Here is an 18,798-nt window from a genome sequence, read left to right on the forward strand (position 1 = left end):
ATTTAATGAATCTGTAGCTCTATGAAAATACTTCTTGCCATGGCCCAAAACTGGTTTCTAAACCCACTGGGCAAGAAGAGAATTACTAAAGTGACACTGTGTGACTTTCAGTGAGTTAAAAGGAAAAAAAAACAATCTTCTAGGCACGTATCTACTTATAAAATGGCTTGATACAAAAGGATAAAAATGACGAAGCCTGCTGAATGTGCACCGTGAAATACTCTTCCTGGTTGCTGTATTTTCTGTTCAATTGTTTGATCATCTCTTCATGAAATACCTAACTCTAGGTGACCAGATTCTCTATGAAGTTCTGACACTGAACCTTGAATGAGTAAATCTCTGTGCAGGGAACAGTTTCTCCTTCTCTTTTCAATTTACACAAACCATCAAATGCACGATTTAAAAGTTTTGCAATTATTCGTTGCTCTAAATATGGGGATGATATAATTTCTAATGGAAAGAATTAAAGCTCAAGGAGAGTGAAAAAACTGTTAAAATTTTATTTTCTAAGATAAATCTTTTACTTGTTTAGAAATGCTATGAATGTCAAAAAGCCGAGAAGATAGGACACATAGAATTAACATACTATCATACTACTTCTGCAGCTAAAGAAACTTGAGATTCAGCTCTAAGGCTTGATCTGCCCCAAATCACATCTTGATGTGTCATTTACAGTTCAGAGAGGAAATGGCTGTAAGATAGATTCACACTCCTTTAATCCCAAAGGGAATGATGGAAACTATCAGGAAAGAAGGGTATTTATTCATTTTTTTAAGCCTCTCATAAACCAGATTCTTTATTTCAAAAAATAACAGAAAACATATTTCTTATAATACGAATGCTCTTGTTCTTACATCAATCCTATATTCATAAAAACATTTTTTCCCACTAGTTGGAGAAATTTTACTTATTTTTTAAGAGTAAGAAAGATTGACTTTGATATCTTTACTACATTTTATTGACAAAATGCATATAAAACTAACTTTAAAAACGTGAAAACAATTTCATTTTACAGATCTGTACAGAGTTTCCTGTATTTTACACCATAGAGCTTTCTTCCAACATATACACTTTTTTTTTTAAATCTGAAGACAGTATTACAATAGAGGATTCTAAAACAGAACTCATGACAGCAAATAATGAAAATACTTGGAAAGGAAAGTGACAACTGGTGTTTTGTTTCCTTCACTAAAAATGAATACAAAGGGAGAATAACAATACAGCAGCGATGGCAATGGAGAGAGAAATGGACTGGCATGTCTCAAAAAGACAGAGAGCTTGATCCCTTCCTGGGCCAGTTAAGCCCATGGAAACCTGAAATGCCGCATAACCTCAAAGCCTCAGCACCTTCACAAGATGCTGAATCCTCCCTACCTTTCCCTTCACAAAAGTTGTCTAAAGATTTAAGCGAGATAAAGTATATGAACGCCTTTTATTTAAAAAAGCAACGTCTGCAGGGCCCTCTGTTCACCTGTAATCTCATCACTTTGGGAGGCCAAAGCAGGCAGATCACTTGAGGTTAGGAGTTCGAGAGCTGCCTGGCCAACATGGTGAAACCCCGTCTCTACTAAAAAAAATACAAAAATTAGCTGGGCATGGTGGCACGTGCCTGTAATCACAGCTACTCGGGGGGCTGAGGTAGGAGAATCCCTTGAACCCTGGAGGTAGATGGAGGCTGTAGTGAGTGGAGATCACACCATGCACTCCAGCCTGTGTGACAGAGCAAGACTCTATCACAACATGCGTTTTGGAATTTACAGGAAAGGAGGCCCTGGACAAGTCAAACTCGCAAAAGCTAATGATAAAATAATGATCATAATAGCTTAACCCCTCAAGGATTGGTATAAACACCCCATGTTATAATACATTTTATCTAGTAAGAGTACAAAAATTCTTGACTTTTGAATGGATCCAGCAAAGTCAGCTATGCACAGAAAATGTGTCTCAAATATTAGAGTTTCAAAGTACTCGATTTAGAAACAAAATATGAGTTAGTGCCTTAGGTTTTTTGGTGCCGGCATCCTCTACTCCCTTTTACTCCTTCTTTTAGAACAAGGTGTTTGTTTGCGCCTGTTGACAGGATTATGTAAATTACAAAAGAACAAAAGGATTTGTGGGCCCAATAAGGCTTCCTTACCACATCCATGGAAAAGAGGTATATGATACAATCTATTAGGGGTTTCTCAGAGAATACGCCAGAGGCCAGGATGGAAGCTGTGCTAATTCTCCACCAAAAAAGTACAAAGTAAACTATCTCGGCAGTTCCTGGCTACTAAACATCAACATATATTATTGATAACACTGGCTGATTTCTGAGGATTTAAGGGGATCCTGACATTCTCTCATTTGTAAAAAGTCCCTGAAATGCATTTTGTTATTGTCTATTTAAATATAAGTCACTGCTTCCATGACACTTGTGAGATCAAAACAAAGTTCCCTCAACTCTTAGAACCTCATTTTTATTTAATTAGTTAAATTATACTTGTGCTGGTATAATGTATTTTGTAAATTATAAATCACCATGAAATTACAAAGAAGTGATATTTTATTACCAAGGCATTGAATTTTAGAGCTGTAAGAGATCTACATGATTATTTAATTCAATCATTCATTTTACAGAGGAAGTTTGTGGGAGTATTTCTTTTGCAATATATATATATGTATATATATGAAATCCTGAAGCTTATATTAGCAAGGGATGGGATCACTGGTGAACCCTAAGGAGGCATGGTACAAATCACATATCAGTGACAACTGTGGCAAAACCCATCACAGAGATCTCCCAGCACAAAATATCACAACAGTAAAAATATTTACTGAGTCTTAGGACATATCAATTACATAAAATATTCTTTATGTGCATTATGTCTTTGAAACCTCACAACAATCACCCATTTTGCAGAGGATTTAAGTCGGCCACAGAAAGGTTAAGCAGCATACCACAGTGATGCAGCTGGTGAGCAGGAAGCCAGATGTGAACCCAGGAATCCTGGAATAGCACTTGCATTGTGAACCATCACATTACGCTGTCACTGAAGCTTTCTTTGGCTTATCCATGCTATCAGGGAGCACTTTTCTGTGATAAACTCCTCATAGGCAGCAAAGTGAGCTTGAGATACATAGAAAAAGATACCAGGATCTGAGCACACTTCAAGCTGCCACAACAAAAAAGATGAGGGAATGGGGCACGGTTCTTTCGAATGGATGTTAGAAAGTCAGTAATGGATGTAGTGAAAGTCAGTCAAAAGAGCAGCGAAATCATTTAATGAGTTTATGCTTTGAAACAAAAAGGACCCTGCCACAGTTCCCAACACTGCTGGTGACAGTTTGTCATCGAGAAGCAAAGTCGCCAATGAAAACATAATGAGGGAGGAAATCAAAAGGGCTGGAGAACTCAACCAGAGACCAATGCACACAGGGCTGCCACAGCTCCTGCAGCCCTCACTTGGCATACCTGTATGGCATGTAAAGTGGGGGTTTTGCTACCTGGCCATGGATCCCCAAAACATCAGCCTTGAGGACCCAGATAAACCTTGCTCGTCTATTTTTGACCTGTGCATCTAAGAGCAATTCTTTTGCTGTCCTGCGTCCTCTAATTACACACACGAGTGAAAACTGGATGTATATACCCTATGGCCACCCTGCATTTAAAGAACTATATATTCCTGATTTAGATAAAAGATAAAGTTTTAAATGCAAGCTATTTACCCGGAACAACAGATATCCAGAGCCACTCCCACCAAATATTCTCCCAAAATTCAGTTTAGTAGAGCATTTATAAGTCAAAAGCAGACTATCACCACAAAAATTAAAAATAAAAAAGGGAAGTAAGCAACAGAAATCCCTCCATGTAGTAGAACTATTGGAAAATGAAAACTAATAAGAAGAATAGAGAAGAAATCCAATTCCACAGGGTAGGAGTTCATAAAGAAGAAAAAGGCGAATGAAAGATTAAAATATGTTTTCAAAATATTATAAGAAAATCTTGGCTGGGAGCTGTGGTTCACACCTGTAATCCCAGCACTTTGGGAGGCGTCAAGGCAGGAAAATTGCTTGAGGCTTGGAGTTCAAGACCAGTCTGTGCAAAACAGCAAGACCTTGTCTCTACAAAAACATTTAAAAATTAGCTGGGCATGGTGGTACACACCTTTAGTTCCAGCTACTTGGGAGGTTGAGGCAGGAGAATCACCTGAGCTCAAGAGTTCAAGGCTGCAGAAAGGAAAAAAAAAAAAAAAAGAAAGAAAAGAAAAAGAAGACGAAAATTCCTTTCAGTTAAAGAAAACTCTACTCAAGTAGAAATAGTGGGCAAGTAAAAAGTGAGCTGTGTCTAGACACAGTTCAGTAATATTGCTGAATCCCACAAATAAAGCCTATTGACCAAACAAGAAAAATTTACTAAACTGGAAGAAGAATCAGTCTGGCATCAGATTTCTCATCTGTAGCACTGATTACTAAATGATAGTGTGGAAATCTTGGTATAATACTGAAGTAAGGCAAATTGACCTGAGAATTCTACTTATAGCCAAACTTTTACTCAAATATGAAGGTAATAATAATGCATATTCAGATATACAAAGACTCAGGAAATATATCATGCATGTAGCCTTCCCATAAAATTACTTGATTAAGTATTATGGCAGAAAAAAGAACAAAAAAGAAAAGAATCAAGATGAGGAATACGAGAAAAAAATAGTGAATAGAAAGCAGTACAGCAAACAGGTAAAAGTTATAGTTTACTTCTAATGTGGTTATAAAATTTAATGCAAGAAACGATTCTCAAGAGAGATTTGCTGTAAAGTTAAAAATGTTACAACATATTTTCCAAATTATTTTCATAAAACTTAGAATGGAGCAAGGAGGAGAAGAATGTTGAAGCTTCATTTGGCGTTATTTATTGGGAGCAGGATGTATATGAAGATCATAATTTATTCCTTTTAGAGAAATAAATTTGAAAATACCTAGTCTACATCATTTGATTTGTTGATTCCATCAAAAAAAAAAAGATGGAATTTTTTTTGAGATGGAATTTTGCTCTTGTAACCTATGCTGGAATGCAGTGGCACAATCTCGGCTCACTGCAGCCTCCGCCTCCTGGATTTAAGCTATTCTCCCTGCCTCAGTCTCCCGAGTAGCTGTGATTACAGGCAGACACAACCACATGAAGAAAATTTTTGTACTTTTAGTAACAACAGGGTTTCATCATATTGGCCAGGCTGGTCTTGAACTCCTAACCTAAGGTAACCTGCCTGCCTCAGCCTCCCAAAGTGTTGGGATTACAGGCATGAGCCACCACACCCGGCTGACATTACTTTTTTACAAATTGAAAAAGACACACTACTTTTTGTAAGTTTAAAAAGCAATTAAGTACATTTTACCTTTGAAGAAACCACCAAGACTCTTGATGGAAGAGACAAAATGGGATAAAAACTTTCACTGACTCAAAAAGAACCAACTGCAGTTTCACTTAACTTTGAGCAAAGGAAATTTTCTGTAATATGCAAGCATAGTAAATTACTCCCTACAGAAACTCAGGAGCTAAGGCAAAGCTAATCTCATTGGTTTTTCCTACCTTCAACAGAACTAACCACCATCAATTTTCCCAAAACATTTTTTCTTTTGTCCAGCAGTTAACCAATCTTTCACTGCAGAGAATATAAATGTGACATAAATTATTTCAAGGTGCAGTGACAGTGGCAATCAAGTATCACTGATATAGGTGAGTAAGTGTGTGTATGTATATGTACATATATTCCATTATCAATCCCAGGGGAAAGGTTTACCTCTTTAAATAAGTTCTAAAAAAATAAAGAAGAGAAACCATGATATTCCATGAAAAGTTTCCAAATGCTAAACGAAATATTGGAATACCCCCCTGGACTCCAGGTTAGCTACTGTCAAGGAAGTTTATACAAGTCCAGACAGCAAAAAATTTCCCTTATCTGAATAACCAATCAGAGGATGATTCAGAGCAAAAACCTACCAGGAAAACTGTGACATTCTCTCCTACAAAGTCACATTGACCAGAGGGAGTGACTTGCCTAAGAGCCTGCCCAACCTTAGTAAACACACAATGACCTACATATGGGGACCATAAACGTACGGGATGATCTCAAAGCAAGCCGCTCCTGCTGCTGCTGTCAGGATCACAGACAAGCTTCAGATCAACTGGGGCTTACTGACCCAAAAGGAACTAGGCAAAGGGCCAAGAAGAAATCAGCATCTCAATCACCAATTTGGTATATTTTCATGGATCAAGACATCCTTGTATTCTCACCCTACAGAAAACAAGCATTTTAGAATACATTAAAGCTTCTGCTGACCATTTTGTTTTTGCCCTGGCAACATTGTCCACTACCTCTACCCTTAACCTGGATCTCTTTCGGTACCCAGCCTCCGTCTCCCTCATCACACTAACCGGTAGCAGAAAGACAGGCTTTTACGATAAGGTTGTCCAACCCACATAAAGCCAGTCCAGCTGCCCATTTCCTGTGAGTTCATGAGTGAACGTGGCCATACTGTGGGTTTGAGTTCTTTATGTCTAGAAGGAAAATCCTGTTGTTCTATACCTAAGACCATGATAGTCCTAGATGGAATCACAAGACAAAAATTCCAGTGCCAGTTTTGCTAAAACTTTAATTGACTTTCAAATTATCATTGTTAAATCAAACATGTAAAATGAGTAAGAAGAAAAATGAGGCCGGGCGCGGTGGCTCATGCCTGTAACCCCAGCACTTTGGGAGGTCCAGGCAGGCAAATCACCTGAGGTCAGGAGTTCAAGACCAGACTGGCCTATGTGGTGAAACCCCATCTCTACTAAAAATACAAAAATTAGCCGGGCATGGTGGGGCATGCTTGTTAGTCCCAGCTACTCGGGAGAGAGAGGCTGAGACAGGGAGGCTGAGGCAGGAGAATTGCTTGAACCCAGGAGGTGGAGACTGGGTGACAGAGCAAGACTCTATCTCAAAAAACAAGAACAGAAAAGTGATTATAAGCCACTATTCATCATACACAGATATGAGCTTTGAATGGTTTTCACAAGAATAGGACTATTTGCTTAAGAGCCTTTGGAGGCTGACTTTAAAATAAACAATTTCAGAGCTTTCTGTTCTTTTCCACTAATTCTGGGCATAGCTCATGTCTGTGCTTACTCACTCCTTAGAAAAGTAACATCTTTCAGTAGCTTTACTCATCAACTCCTTGAGACACACAGCACCTATCTCTCCTGGCCTGACCATTGACTTTGCATCGTTTTAAAAAGGGAAAAAGAAAATCAATGTGAAGAAATCACAAAGTGACAAATTCCTTTTCAATAAACAAAGAGAAATTTTTAACATTTGAAGTAATTGCCAATGGACAAAACCCCTCTGTTTTCTAACATGGAGGCACTGGAGTTACACTAGCAAGCCTGACCATTTTGCAGGACTGAACAGCAAAGGAGAGAGGAAGACCAGAGTTATGCAGATACTGGATAGTAGGCAAATGAAAGCAAGCCACAGGACTAGGAAACAAACACAGAAGCAGAATTAGAAGCTGACAACTGAAAGTCACCAAGAAAAGACAAGCAAAGATATCATAAAAAGAGGAAGTTAAATATTGAGCCCCTGAACTCAGAGCCATCAGCTATCAACAAGTAAGTGCCCAATGATCTGATGGGAGTCTACCAGACAACACAGAATTGTTTGCATGGGGTTTCCTGCAAGTGCAGCATGTTTGCCTTAATTTATGTTAACAGCACTACTTGGCATCCAATGACAGATCTGGGGATATCACCCTTATATTTAAAATAACAACAACCCCCTGCAATAAATTGTCAAAGTTTTCAGAGCAAAGAGAAAGTTCCACAGCTCGAAACACAAGGCCTATCACACTTACTTTGAGCTTTCCTCCTTCTGTTTTTAATTCTTTTACTTTATTGCTGAGAATTCCACTCTCCTATCTGAAAATTAAGGTCCCACCCAACCAACAAAGTTCAGTTCCATTTAAGTTGTTTCTATGAATCCTTCTTTCTCCAATCACAGTTAATTTACTTCCCTCACTCTCCATCACTAACTTAGGACTTAGATTGTGCTTCTGATCAAAGTATGATGACTAAAGCATAATTTACCATAAAACGACTTAAATGACTGTTGTATATGCATCTGTCGAACGTGATTCTGAGTACTGTATCTGATCTGTCTCCTTATCCTGCAGCACTGCCTCACCTATCACAGTTACCCATAAACATTTTGTCACGTCCGAAAAAATTACAACATTCAAACAATAGAAAGGGACTTGCATGTATCAACTCTAATTTCCTGGAAAACCTGAAATTCTAAGACACGTAGCTTCTTTGTAACTATACTAAGCAACATTATATAATACCTGCCTATGGGCTGGCTGAAAAGAGGAAGAAATTACCAACTGGGATATCAGATGAGAATAAAACTAACTGACTGTCCCAAGATTGGGACTCAGAGTATTAAACTGTGATGCCAAGTTCTAAGGCTATAATCATTACCATATATGTCTACTTATAAGACGTATTCAATTTACACTGAATGAATGAAGAACAAATGAATTAATAAAGTGACTGCTAAAGTGTCACTACAAACATCACAGGCGTGGAGGTCACGTTAATTCTGACAGAGAAGCAAACCAAATCTCTCACCTGTTTTCCAAGATTCATCTTTCCACATGAAAATGAGAATTGTTAAACCAGAATCCTTAAGGCTAAATATTTGCCTTTTTTCGAAGAAATAAAAGCTTATAGCATACATCAAAAAGTCAGACAGCTAAGGAAAACTCAACCATCACCTGGTCCTTCCAAATAAAAACACGTAACCCTCTGCACCGAATCTCAGAGCCTTGCCGTCTGAGAGAGAAGTAAAACAAAGCCAAGTTCACGGGCCATCTGGGACGGCAGGAAGAAAGTCAAGGCCAGGAATGAAGACTTTTCAAATTCAGTAAGCTCTGTCAGAAATCAGAGGATCCAAGATTCAGAACTTCTTGGGTCTCAGTTTCCCCATTTCCGAAAAAAAAAAAAAGGAGGAAATTAATTTAGCAAATTCTTGAAAGGACTGCAACTAGATACATGGCGCCAGAGTTGGACTAAATGATCTCCAAGGTCCCTTTCTGCTCTGAAAATCTTACAAATCTTATAATCACTCTTAGTAGACATTCTTTTGGCTCTGACCTGAAAATCTGGCTGGAAATATAAACAGTCTTCTACATAAAAACACACATTTACCAGCTATAATTTGGACTTGGCAATATGAGGTTTTACCATAGCTAAGAGGAAAATGTGCAAAATTTTCTCCAGTGATCATACCACTTTAGGCTCCATCATGGCTCATATCTCTATGTGGTACACACATGACCAGAGCAGGGCCAAGCCGCTGTCACATCTAAGTCACTACTACACAAGGGGACGGCATGTCCATTTTCTTCTGAACTTATCAACCATCTTCCACGTGAAGAGTCTCAAAAATAACAGGCCTCTCCCTACGAGATTTGTCCTTTCCCATTTGGCAAACTGTATTTTATTTTTTATCCTTCTCCCTTCTGTTTTACAGAGAACATAAGCCAATATGGCAACAGGCGTTTTGTTTATTTCCTTCCTCTTCCAAAACAAAGCCATGGCTTGAGTACATCTAACAGAACAAGGTCCACATGAAAAAAAATTCTTCATAATTTATTGAAAGCCCCATGTTTGAATTTTTTAATGGAATCCACTGGAAAATCCTTGTTATTTTTCTTACGTATTAATAGTTCTCCTAATATAACATCAAAATATTTGTATAGCCCTTTTGGTTTAACACCTTCAAATCTGTCTGTATTTCATTTCCTTGTAAGGGAGGTGTGTGTGTGTGTGTGTGTGTGTGTGTGTATGTATGTGTGTGTATATATATATATATTTGCTTTTTAATTAGAGGAAACTGGGATTCAGCATGCCCTGCTCAAGATCATACAACTAGAATAAGCTGTGCAACTAGTTTGCAATCACAAGTCTTTTGTCACTACTTCAAACAACATTTTCAGAACTAAAGATTTAAAATGCAACAAGATAGTTTCTACGACAATGTAAAAGAGGAAATAGTCAGTGACTTTAAAAATTGTGCATATTAAACAATATGCAAAAAACCAACCTCAACAAAATAAGAGCAAAGGTATATTAAAGGCAACTCTAAGGATTTATTTATCTTATTAAAAAATGACTAAAACTAAGAAAAATCAAATATATTGTTTTTATTTGACAAAGGTTCTATTTGTTGCATAAAATAAATACAAACTTTATAGAACTCTCATTTATTACTGGCATCTGATAGTTAATTTTACTAATGTACACCAAAATAAAATGCAAGAAATTCATGGCATATATTTGCGATACATACATTTTTTAATAGCCTTAAAAGATCTAGACTCCAAATTGAATTGGAAATTATGGGTTACAACTGCAACTTACTAATTTCAAATGATAGATGATATCAAAAGTGCTTTCTATTTCTTCACAACTACTCTGTATGAAAATATACTCCCCAAGAAATCCCTATAGCTCATTCTCTCCTTTCCTTCTTCAAGTCCTTGTTTATGTCTCACCTTGTCACTGCGGCCGTATTGATGAGGTCCACCCTAGGTAAGCAAGACCCCTTCCCTGATTCCCCACTACCCACTCTAATGTACTTTGTAATGTATATATCTTGTTTATTTCCACTAGTTCCGCTAACTTTTACGTTCCCTGAGGACAGAGTGGTGTCTGTCGTTTTTGCTATAACATTCCTAGTGCTTGAATAATGCCCACATAGGAACACAGAATATTTGCTGAGTGAATGAATCATCTCTTTGTTTATCTTCCTCAACCTCAAATTTAGGAGAAAGAAAGGCAGATAATAGAACAAACCATTTAAGCAGTTTTTCCCCAAGACTTTTTCTCTTTTATACTTTTTACTATAGGGTATTTTAAACATATACAAAGGTATATGTTTAAAACACTGTATGCCTATATCAAAATATCTCATGTATGCCATAAATACCATATACCTACTTGTACCTACAAAAATTAAAAAGAAAAAATAATACTGGAAAACAAATGACAAAGTTAATGAGTAATAATTCAGTATATTGGATGTTCCACACATGATAATATTAGATATTTTTTAAAAGGTAGGCTGAATAACAGAATCAACCTCCATGCACCCAACGTTTATCAAATCATAACCAACCTTATTTCACCCACGTTCTCACTCAGTAGTTTCCGACTCTTACTATTTTGAAAAAAGTTACCAGACTCCATTCCATTTTATCTACAAATATTTCCAATGTTTCTCCAAAAGACAAAGGAGACCCATGTTTTTCCGCAGTGTATCTATACTAATAGAGTCACCATCTAAAACTGTAATAATAATTCTATTACTTTATTAGCTTTGCTTCTTGACATGAAGGACTTCTTCAGCTTAAAAGGTGGCAGCTTTCTGCAGGTACCTAGGATCGCAGCTTAAGAACCACTCGTAATGTCACATCCGATTCCAGCCCTGAGTTACTGTGCAATTGCCACTCTCTGGACCCCAACAGTTCTATATAATTGATACATATAATGTGCGCCCTTCAACTTACCCCGAAGAGAAAATCCTAAGGATACTTGATGTTGCTTTTGCTAGAAAAATATTCCTGATCAATAGGATCCACATGAAGCAACTACAGCCTTAAAATGTCAGCCTTACTCATTTGAAGGCAATGTTTGTAACTAGAGAAAATGGCAATAAAAAGACATGTCTGTATGTCCTCCAAATAACAAAGAAATGTAGATTTCTCAGATAGTATTCCTTAAAAAATGGCTTTGGGATTTGAAACAAAATTAGTAGGTAAAAGGATTTCGAGGGCTTCGGAGGGTAAGCCAGCAGAACTCTGGGAAGCTTGAGTCAGGCATGTTCCATTAAAGTACCTTAGATCTCCGGAAGCTGTAAAGCTCTCAACAGGCTCTGGATAAATATTTATCCAGCATAGAAACAACCATGAAATTAATGAGCTTCCTAGGATGGCTTATAAGCATGATTGTAACTGCAGCTCTTACCTGTACCTTGAAAGCCTCTTCATCAAGAGGTGGTGGAGGAGGAAAGTTTCCAGAGATAGATGGAAGGGCACTGGAATCATCTAGAGGTGGAGGTGGGGGTGGAAGAAAATCGCCTACAAAAAAGAAGTACACACGGGAAGTTAATAAGGATGCAATGTTATAGTACTCTTAAGATATATTTGCTGGCATTTTGCTTCTTTATACTTGGTTTTGACACATAATTTTTTGTGTATTGTATAGCAATTATTCCCCATCTTGGTTTCATTAGTAGCCTTAATTAGTAGTCTTAGCTTTCAGAACAAAGAGAACCAGATTTGATATTTAAAAATGGTATAAAAGCTAGTCTAGCGGAGTCAACATATTAAGCAAAGCAAATAATGAGCTTGGATGGGGGATAGGGTTACTGAACTGTATACACTTTGCTGCTTGCCCTCAATACATTTTCAATAAAATTGAGGAGGAAAAAAATATACACAACTAAAGATAATACAAGATGCAATTTATGAAGATGCATGAATAACCCTCTGGAAATTGAGATAAAGTGGAAGGGCATGGAAGTCTCAGTGGATCATATAATTTTCCTGAAACATGATGTAGAGACCACATCCATCCTTGGCAGAAAGACAGGAGAATATAGGCATGGAGATCAGAAAGTTCCAGGCATGGATAATAAAAAGCAAGTCATGACAAAGCAAAAACATTGAACCCAGGAATGTAAAATAATGCCAGTGGGTTATAAAAATTAGATATGTGATAAAATTAAGGTTTTTATGTGTGCTGCCCATCTAAAAAAGGGTTTGAATTTTATCATGCATGCAGCAGGGATCCACCAAGGATTTCTGAGAACACTTGGTTACAATATGATTTACTAAAGACTAATTTAAAAGTCTGTGCAGGACAGATTAGGAGAAATGAATAAGAAACATCCAATTCAGAAATCTATACATAATCCAGGCAAGAAGTAATGAGACTTTGGGTTACTGAGAAAAACCCTGAGAAAAAACAAGCACACTGCTGTTAAAGTTGTGGAGGGAGTGAATCTAATCTCTGTGATCTAAGTTACACACATGTATCCAAGAGCTTATGGTTCCTGGTATGAAACCTTTTCAAATAGTCTGCCAAAAATTGTATTGGGGAAGCAGAAACTTCTACCTTTTAACCTTTTCTCTATTTGTCTTTTCCTATTAAAAATAATGTTTTTGATGTGTTGGAGAAGTGATCTTTTCTATTTATGGATGAGTAGCTTTTCCTTGCATTTCAGTTGCTCAACACTTAGTGGGGTAGAGCAGCAGTCTCCACCATTAAATGACTTGCTTTTGGATATTATCAAAATATCACAGTTTAGGCCTTCAGAAATAGAAGTCTAAGAGTGGAAGTGGGGGCACAGTAGAATGATTGTGTGTGGGTTTTGTTGTTCTGATACACCTTTAAAATGGCTCACTTGGCCTCTATTTGACTTATAAATAACAGTCTTAGAATTGAAAGTGTAGCTAAGCCAAGAACTGTCAGGTCTAGCCCTAAGCCAAATTCAGACTACTAAGCAATCAAAAGCACCATCTCTAGAGCATTCTGCTTACCAGACTCTCTCTATGCCAGGCAGTATGCTAAGATTTTCATACACTGCCACCAAATCATACAACAATCCTCAACGCTGATGGTCCTCAAACTTTAGAGTTCATCAATATCTCTGGAATGTCTTATTAAAATACAGATTTCCAGGTCCCAGATCGAGAGATTCTAATTCAGTATGTCTGGAGAGAAGTCCAATAATTTGCATTTCTAAAAAGATCCTGGGTGATTGATGCCTTTGGGGCTGAGAGCACACTTTAATAACCACTGCATGTTATTAAAGGTTCAATAACTTACATCAGAAAGAATTTCCTATTTTTCTTTTTCTCTGGGTGCACAAATCTGGGGAAGTAATTTGTCCATATCTTTGCGGATTATAAATCTCATAAACCTGTATTCATTCTATTCAGTAGTATTAAAAATTGGTTAAATATCAGAATCACCAAGGAAACACATTTAAAAATGCTGATGTCCAAATTCCAACTCACAGCAATTCAATCAGAATCTTGGGGACCGGAGACAGAGAGTGAGGAGGTCAGGCACCAGTACTCCTATAAAACCTAGGTGATTCTAATGTGCAGCCAGGATTGAGAAACTTTCATTTGGCCACAGACTGAATTAAAAAATGTGTAATGCCTGTTAATTAAAAATAACTGTCAAGAATTCTTTACTGCCTTTAAAAGTCATAATGAATGAAAAGAATGCTCACAATGAGATCTTAGATGACACAGTAAAGGTTTAGGTTGCTGATTACCAACTCAAATTCACAGCCTAATTTCCAGTTCCAAATGTTCTATCGAAACCTATGCTGCATGAGTCTGTTCTCTCACTGCTACAAAGAACTGCCTGATTATGGGTAATTTATAAAGAAAAGAGGTTCAATTGACTCACAGTTCTGCTGCCTTGACAGGAAGCATAGCTAGAGGGCCTCAGGACACTTACAATCACGGTGGAAGGTGAAAGGGAAGCAAGCACTTCTTACATAGCAGCAGGAGAGAGAAAGAGCATGAAGTGGGGACTGCCATACACTTTTAAACCACCAGATCTTGTGAGAACCTACTATCACAAGAACAGCATGGGGGAACCTCCCCTGTATCCAATCACCTCCCACCAAATCCCTCCCTTGACATGTAGGGATTACAATTTGAGATGAAGTTGGGTGGGGACACAGAGCTAAACCAAATCACTATGTCTTCTTCATCCTCACGTTATAAAAGGATTCCTGAACTCCCTTTTATACTTCATCAGGTTTGGTTACATCATGGAAAAATTTCAGAGCATCAGAGAGTATCAGAACTGAACAAAGTCTTGGAGATCACATTATCAAACAGAGGCCCTGGGTGATTGATGTGACTGGGTCTGAGACCACACTTTGAGAACCACAACGTGTTACTCCTGCTTTGGACCCACAAGATTAGAAAGGTTCAATAAACTATGTCATAAAGAAGCTACATGAATAGTCCAAAATTTCCCAACAAATTAGTCTTAAAAAGTACAATTGTCTGTCCCTTGCAAATACATCCTTCTTTACTCTGTTTCTCTAATAGAACTTAGACATAGTGGGGCACAGGCTGACGAGTGTCCTGGGAGGGTCTAAAGGAACAAAAAAGAAAAGTAGAATTTTTTTTTTTAAGAAACAACTTGAAAAGATGGACTCTATATTGAAAGCATGAAAAGGCGGATGATTAAAAGCGCTCGTGATAAGCGCATAATTATCTGCTTTATTTAGATCAATTATTAAGTCAGACCAAAGTTTTCAGTTCTTTAAACCCAACCATCAAAGGGTCCTTACTGCATTCCTCAGAGAGGAGCTCATGTTTTCAGAAGACATAGAGAAATGGGCAAATATCTCGAAAACAGATACAAATATGATAAAAGGAGAAGAAATGGGTCCTTTGGAGAGAGGCATAAACTAACCGATATAGTTTCAATGAAAAAATCCTAATAACTCTGATAAATCAGCCTAAAAGTTTAAGAGAATTCTGACTTAGAACTCATCATTTTTGTAGACAAGTAAACAAGGGAAAATGCCTCTAAGTTATTGTGAAAATAAGTTCAGCTTTAGAGAGAAGGCAGAATTCTCATGTTTAAGAAAAATGGGAAAACGAAAAGAACTATATTTATATGAGTGGAAGAAGGGGGAAGGAGATCTTTTCCATTCTAACAGATTTCTGAAAACAATGAAACAATGAAAGAGCATCGGGCTTTGATTCCTGGGTGGTGACCCTTCTGCAGAAAAGCCCCTGGATCAAATGAGCTGCAATGCCTTCCGGCCAGCATAGCTAAGCTGTAGACCTTCATATTAGTGCCTGCCCTGTCCTCTTTGCCTTGCCTCCCAGATTCTGTGACCTACAGGGAAATTGCAACTCACCTCCCAGACTCTGAGGCGAATAGGCAAGCTTTAGGAAAAAAAAAAAAAAAAAAAGTCATCCGGCAATTGGCAGTAATATATCAAATCTAAAATGGAAACGTTCAGTTTTAGAAATGGTAAAGTGGTTATAGACACGTGCTTTCAGACCTGGTCCCTCCATACTCCACTCATCATCCAAATCCTACCTACATACAAAATATATTTATGCCTCCATTTTCATATAAGACCGTTTATTCAAAGTTACGTAGCTGGTGAAATATAGAGCAGGAAATGGATTCTCACTCTCTTGGAGAGACGCTGAGAAGTTATCTTGCTTGCTTTGCTCCATATGAAACCAAATCATTCAGCTAATATTCAGAAGGCTTTTGCTGTGCGCCAGAGGTAGCACCAAGAAGCAGTTAAACAAGGAGTTGGACAAATCAAGTATTCCATCTCTGATTCCCAAACACTACTTTCTGCCAATTTACTTCAGAAAACAGCCTGTTAGGCATATCGTTAACTCGAAAAGGGAGTGAGGAAAACCTCCAGAGGACCTAGCTATGCATATTTTCTCAAGCTCTCCCTCTTATTTACTCTGCGGCACTGAGAAGCAGGGATGGTTAGCTGGGACCAGCTGAGCCACCCCCACTGTGGTGACCCTAGCACTTGTGACAGTCAGATAGGAAAGGCATCCACCTAATGTGGAGTTTGCTTATCCCTTCATGAAACAAAGGCCCCCATCAGAGGGTGAAGACAGCAAAAATTTACCTGCAAAGTAAGTAAATTACTAGTTGAGGGTAGAAAAACACATGGGAACAATTCAATTCTGATCATCAAGAAAGTTTGGATTGATTTACTGTTGTAGAACAAGAAAACAAACAAAGCATCACTCTCTTCTTCATCTAAATACCCATATAAAACCCACACACACATCCAGAGATTTAGATAGCAGCCCTTTTTGCACCTTATATACAGCTCTATCATTAATACTTGATTGTATTTGTGTGTTATGATCACTCCCTCCTGGTTAGAACTGAAGCTTCTTACAAGTAGAGTCCACTCATGATTTCTCTTTATATACCCATCCCTAGTCACAGGTTTGGGCCAGCACATCCTCAGTAACTGTAGGTTGAATGACTGAAAAAGAAGTCATTCAATTCCTAAATTGATGTTTTAAAAAATGATCTGGATGGCCGGGCGCGGTGGCTCAAGCCTGTAATCCCAGCACTTTGGGAGGCCGAGGCGGGTGGATCATGAGGTCAAGAGATCGAGACCATCCTGGTCAACATTGTGAAATCCCGTCTCTACTACAAATACAAAAATTCAGCTGGGCATGGTGGCATGTGCCTGTAATCCCAGCTACTCAGGAGGCTGAGACAGGAGAATTGCCTGAACCCAGGAGGCGGAGGTTGCGGTGAGCCGAGATCGCGCCATTGCACTCCAGCCTGGGTAACAAGAGCAAAACTCCGTCTCAAAAAAAAAAAAAAAAAATGATCTGGTGTCGGCCAGGTGCAGTGGCTCACGCCTGTAATCCCAGCACTTTGGGAGGCCAAAGAGAGCAATCACAAGGTCAGAAGTTCAAGACCAGCCTGGCCAATATGTTGGAACCCTGTGTCTATAAAAAATACAAAAATTAGTCAGGTGTGATGGAGCACACCTGTAATCCTAGCTACTGAGGAGGCTAAGGCAGGAGAATCTCCAGAACCTAGGTAGTGGAGGTTGCAGTGAGATGAGATTGCACCACTGAACTCCAACCTGGGCAACAGAGCAAAATTCTGTCTCAAAAAAAAAAAAAACCTGGTGCCTTTGACCAGTACTTCTCAAATGTCAATGTTCCAATCATCAGGGAATCTAGATAAAATGCAAACTCTGATTCAGGCCCACACTGGGGCCTGAGATTCTGCATTTCCAACATGCTCTCAGGTGCTGCTGACATAGACTCACGGGCTGCACTGGCAGTGACACGGCTCTAGCTTCCTCTAGCTGGAAGTTATTGCTTCTCCCACTTTGTTGAGGGGAGAATTTTTGGTTGTTGGAGAAAAATCTAAATATTAAGGTAATTTTAAAACCATATAGATACTCCTCAAATTAATCACATTTTAAATGATGAAGTCAAAAGAGTTTGGGTTGGAATACACACACACACACACACACAAGGTGAACAATTTTTAATCAAGGTGAGCAGAGTATAAGCCTCAAGTAAAGACAGTTATTCATTTCCACTAATAGTAACTGGTGGCTGGGCCTGTGGCTCATGCCTGTAACCCCAGTACTTTGGGAGCCCATGGTGGGCAGATCATGAGGTCAAGAGTTCAAGACCAGCCTGGCCAACAGGGTGAAACCCCATCTCTAATAAACATACAAAAATTAGCTGGGTGTGTTGGTGCGTGCCTGTAATCCCAGCCAGTCAAGAGGCTAAGGCAGAAGAATTGCTTAAACCGTAAGGCAGAGGTTGCGTTGAGCAGAGATGGAGCCACTGCATTCCAGCCTGAGTATCTCAAAAAAAGAAAAAAAAAAAAAAGTTTGAAGGGAAAATAGTACAAAATCTTAAACCCAAAAACTTAAAACACAAACCTCAGCTCTACGCTTTACTTCAGGCAAGGCAATTCTATAATCGCAGACTCGGTTTTCCTCACCTATGAAATGAGACAGTCATAGCTACTTCAAGCTGTGAATCAAAGCAGCTAAAATTGTAACTCTGAAACTTTTTTGACCACAACCTAGAGTAAAAAATATATTTTATATAATGAGGTAATACTGCTATCTAGATATGTATATGTACACGTATACTAGAACAAAAGGGTTTCATGAAACCATATCTTCTCTCTCTCTC

The 18,798-nt window shown here is 38.3% G+C and overlaps 1 protein-coding gene and 1 long non-coding RNA gene across 16 annotated transcripts in view; one reads left to right on the forward strand and one right to left on the reverse strand.

Moving 5' to 3' along the window:
• The window catches only part of LPP (LIM domain containing preferred translocation partner in lipoma), a 733,292-nt gene that overhangs the window by 386,583 nt on the left and 327,911 nt on the right, over positions 1-18,798 (reverse strand). For all 15 annotated transcript variants that reach the window (XM_032298549.1, XM_032298548.1, XM_032298557.1 and 12 more), the window contains one exon: positions 12,047-12,159. In XM_032298549.1, the coding sequence (XP_032154440.1) occupies positions 12,047-12,159 (113 nt within the window). The remainder of the gene's footprint in view (positions 1-12,046; positions 12,160-18,798) is intronic.
• The window catches only part of LOC116565010, a 2,772-nt gene continuing 538 nt past the window's right edge, over positions 16,565-18,798 (forward strand). The window contains exon 1 of the long non-coding RNA XR_004275203.1: positions 16,565-16,740. This is a non-coding gene — a long non-coding RNA (uncharacterized LOC116565010). The remainder of the gene's footprint in view (positions 16,741-18,798) is intronic.

The sequence above is a fragment of the Sapajus apella genome, unplaced genomic scaffold, assembly GCF_009761245.1.
Source record: "Sapajus apella isolate SASKATOON/1434 unplaced genomic scaffold, GSC_monkey_1.0 scaffold38, whole genome shotgun sequence".
Taxonomy (NCBI): Eukaryota; Metazoa; Chordata; class Mammalia; order Primates; family Cebidae; genus Sapajus; species Sapajus apella.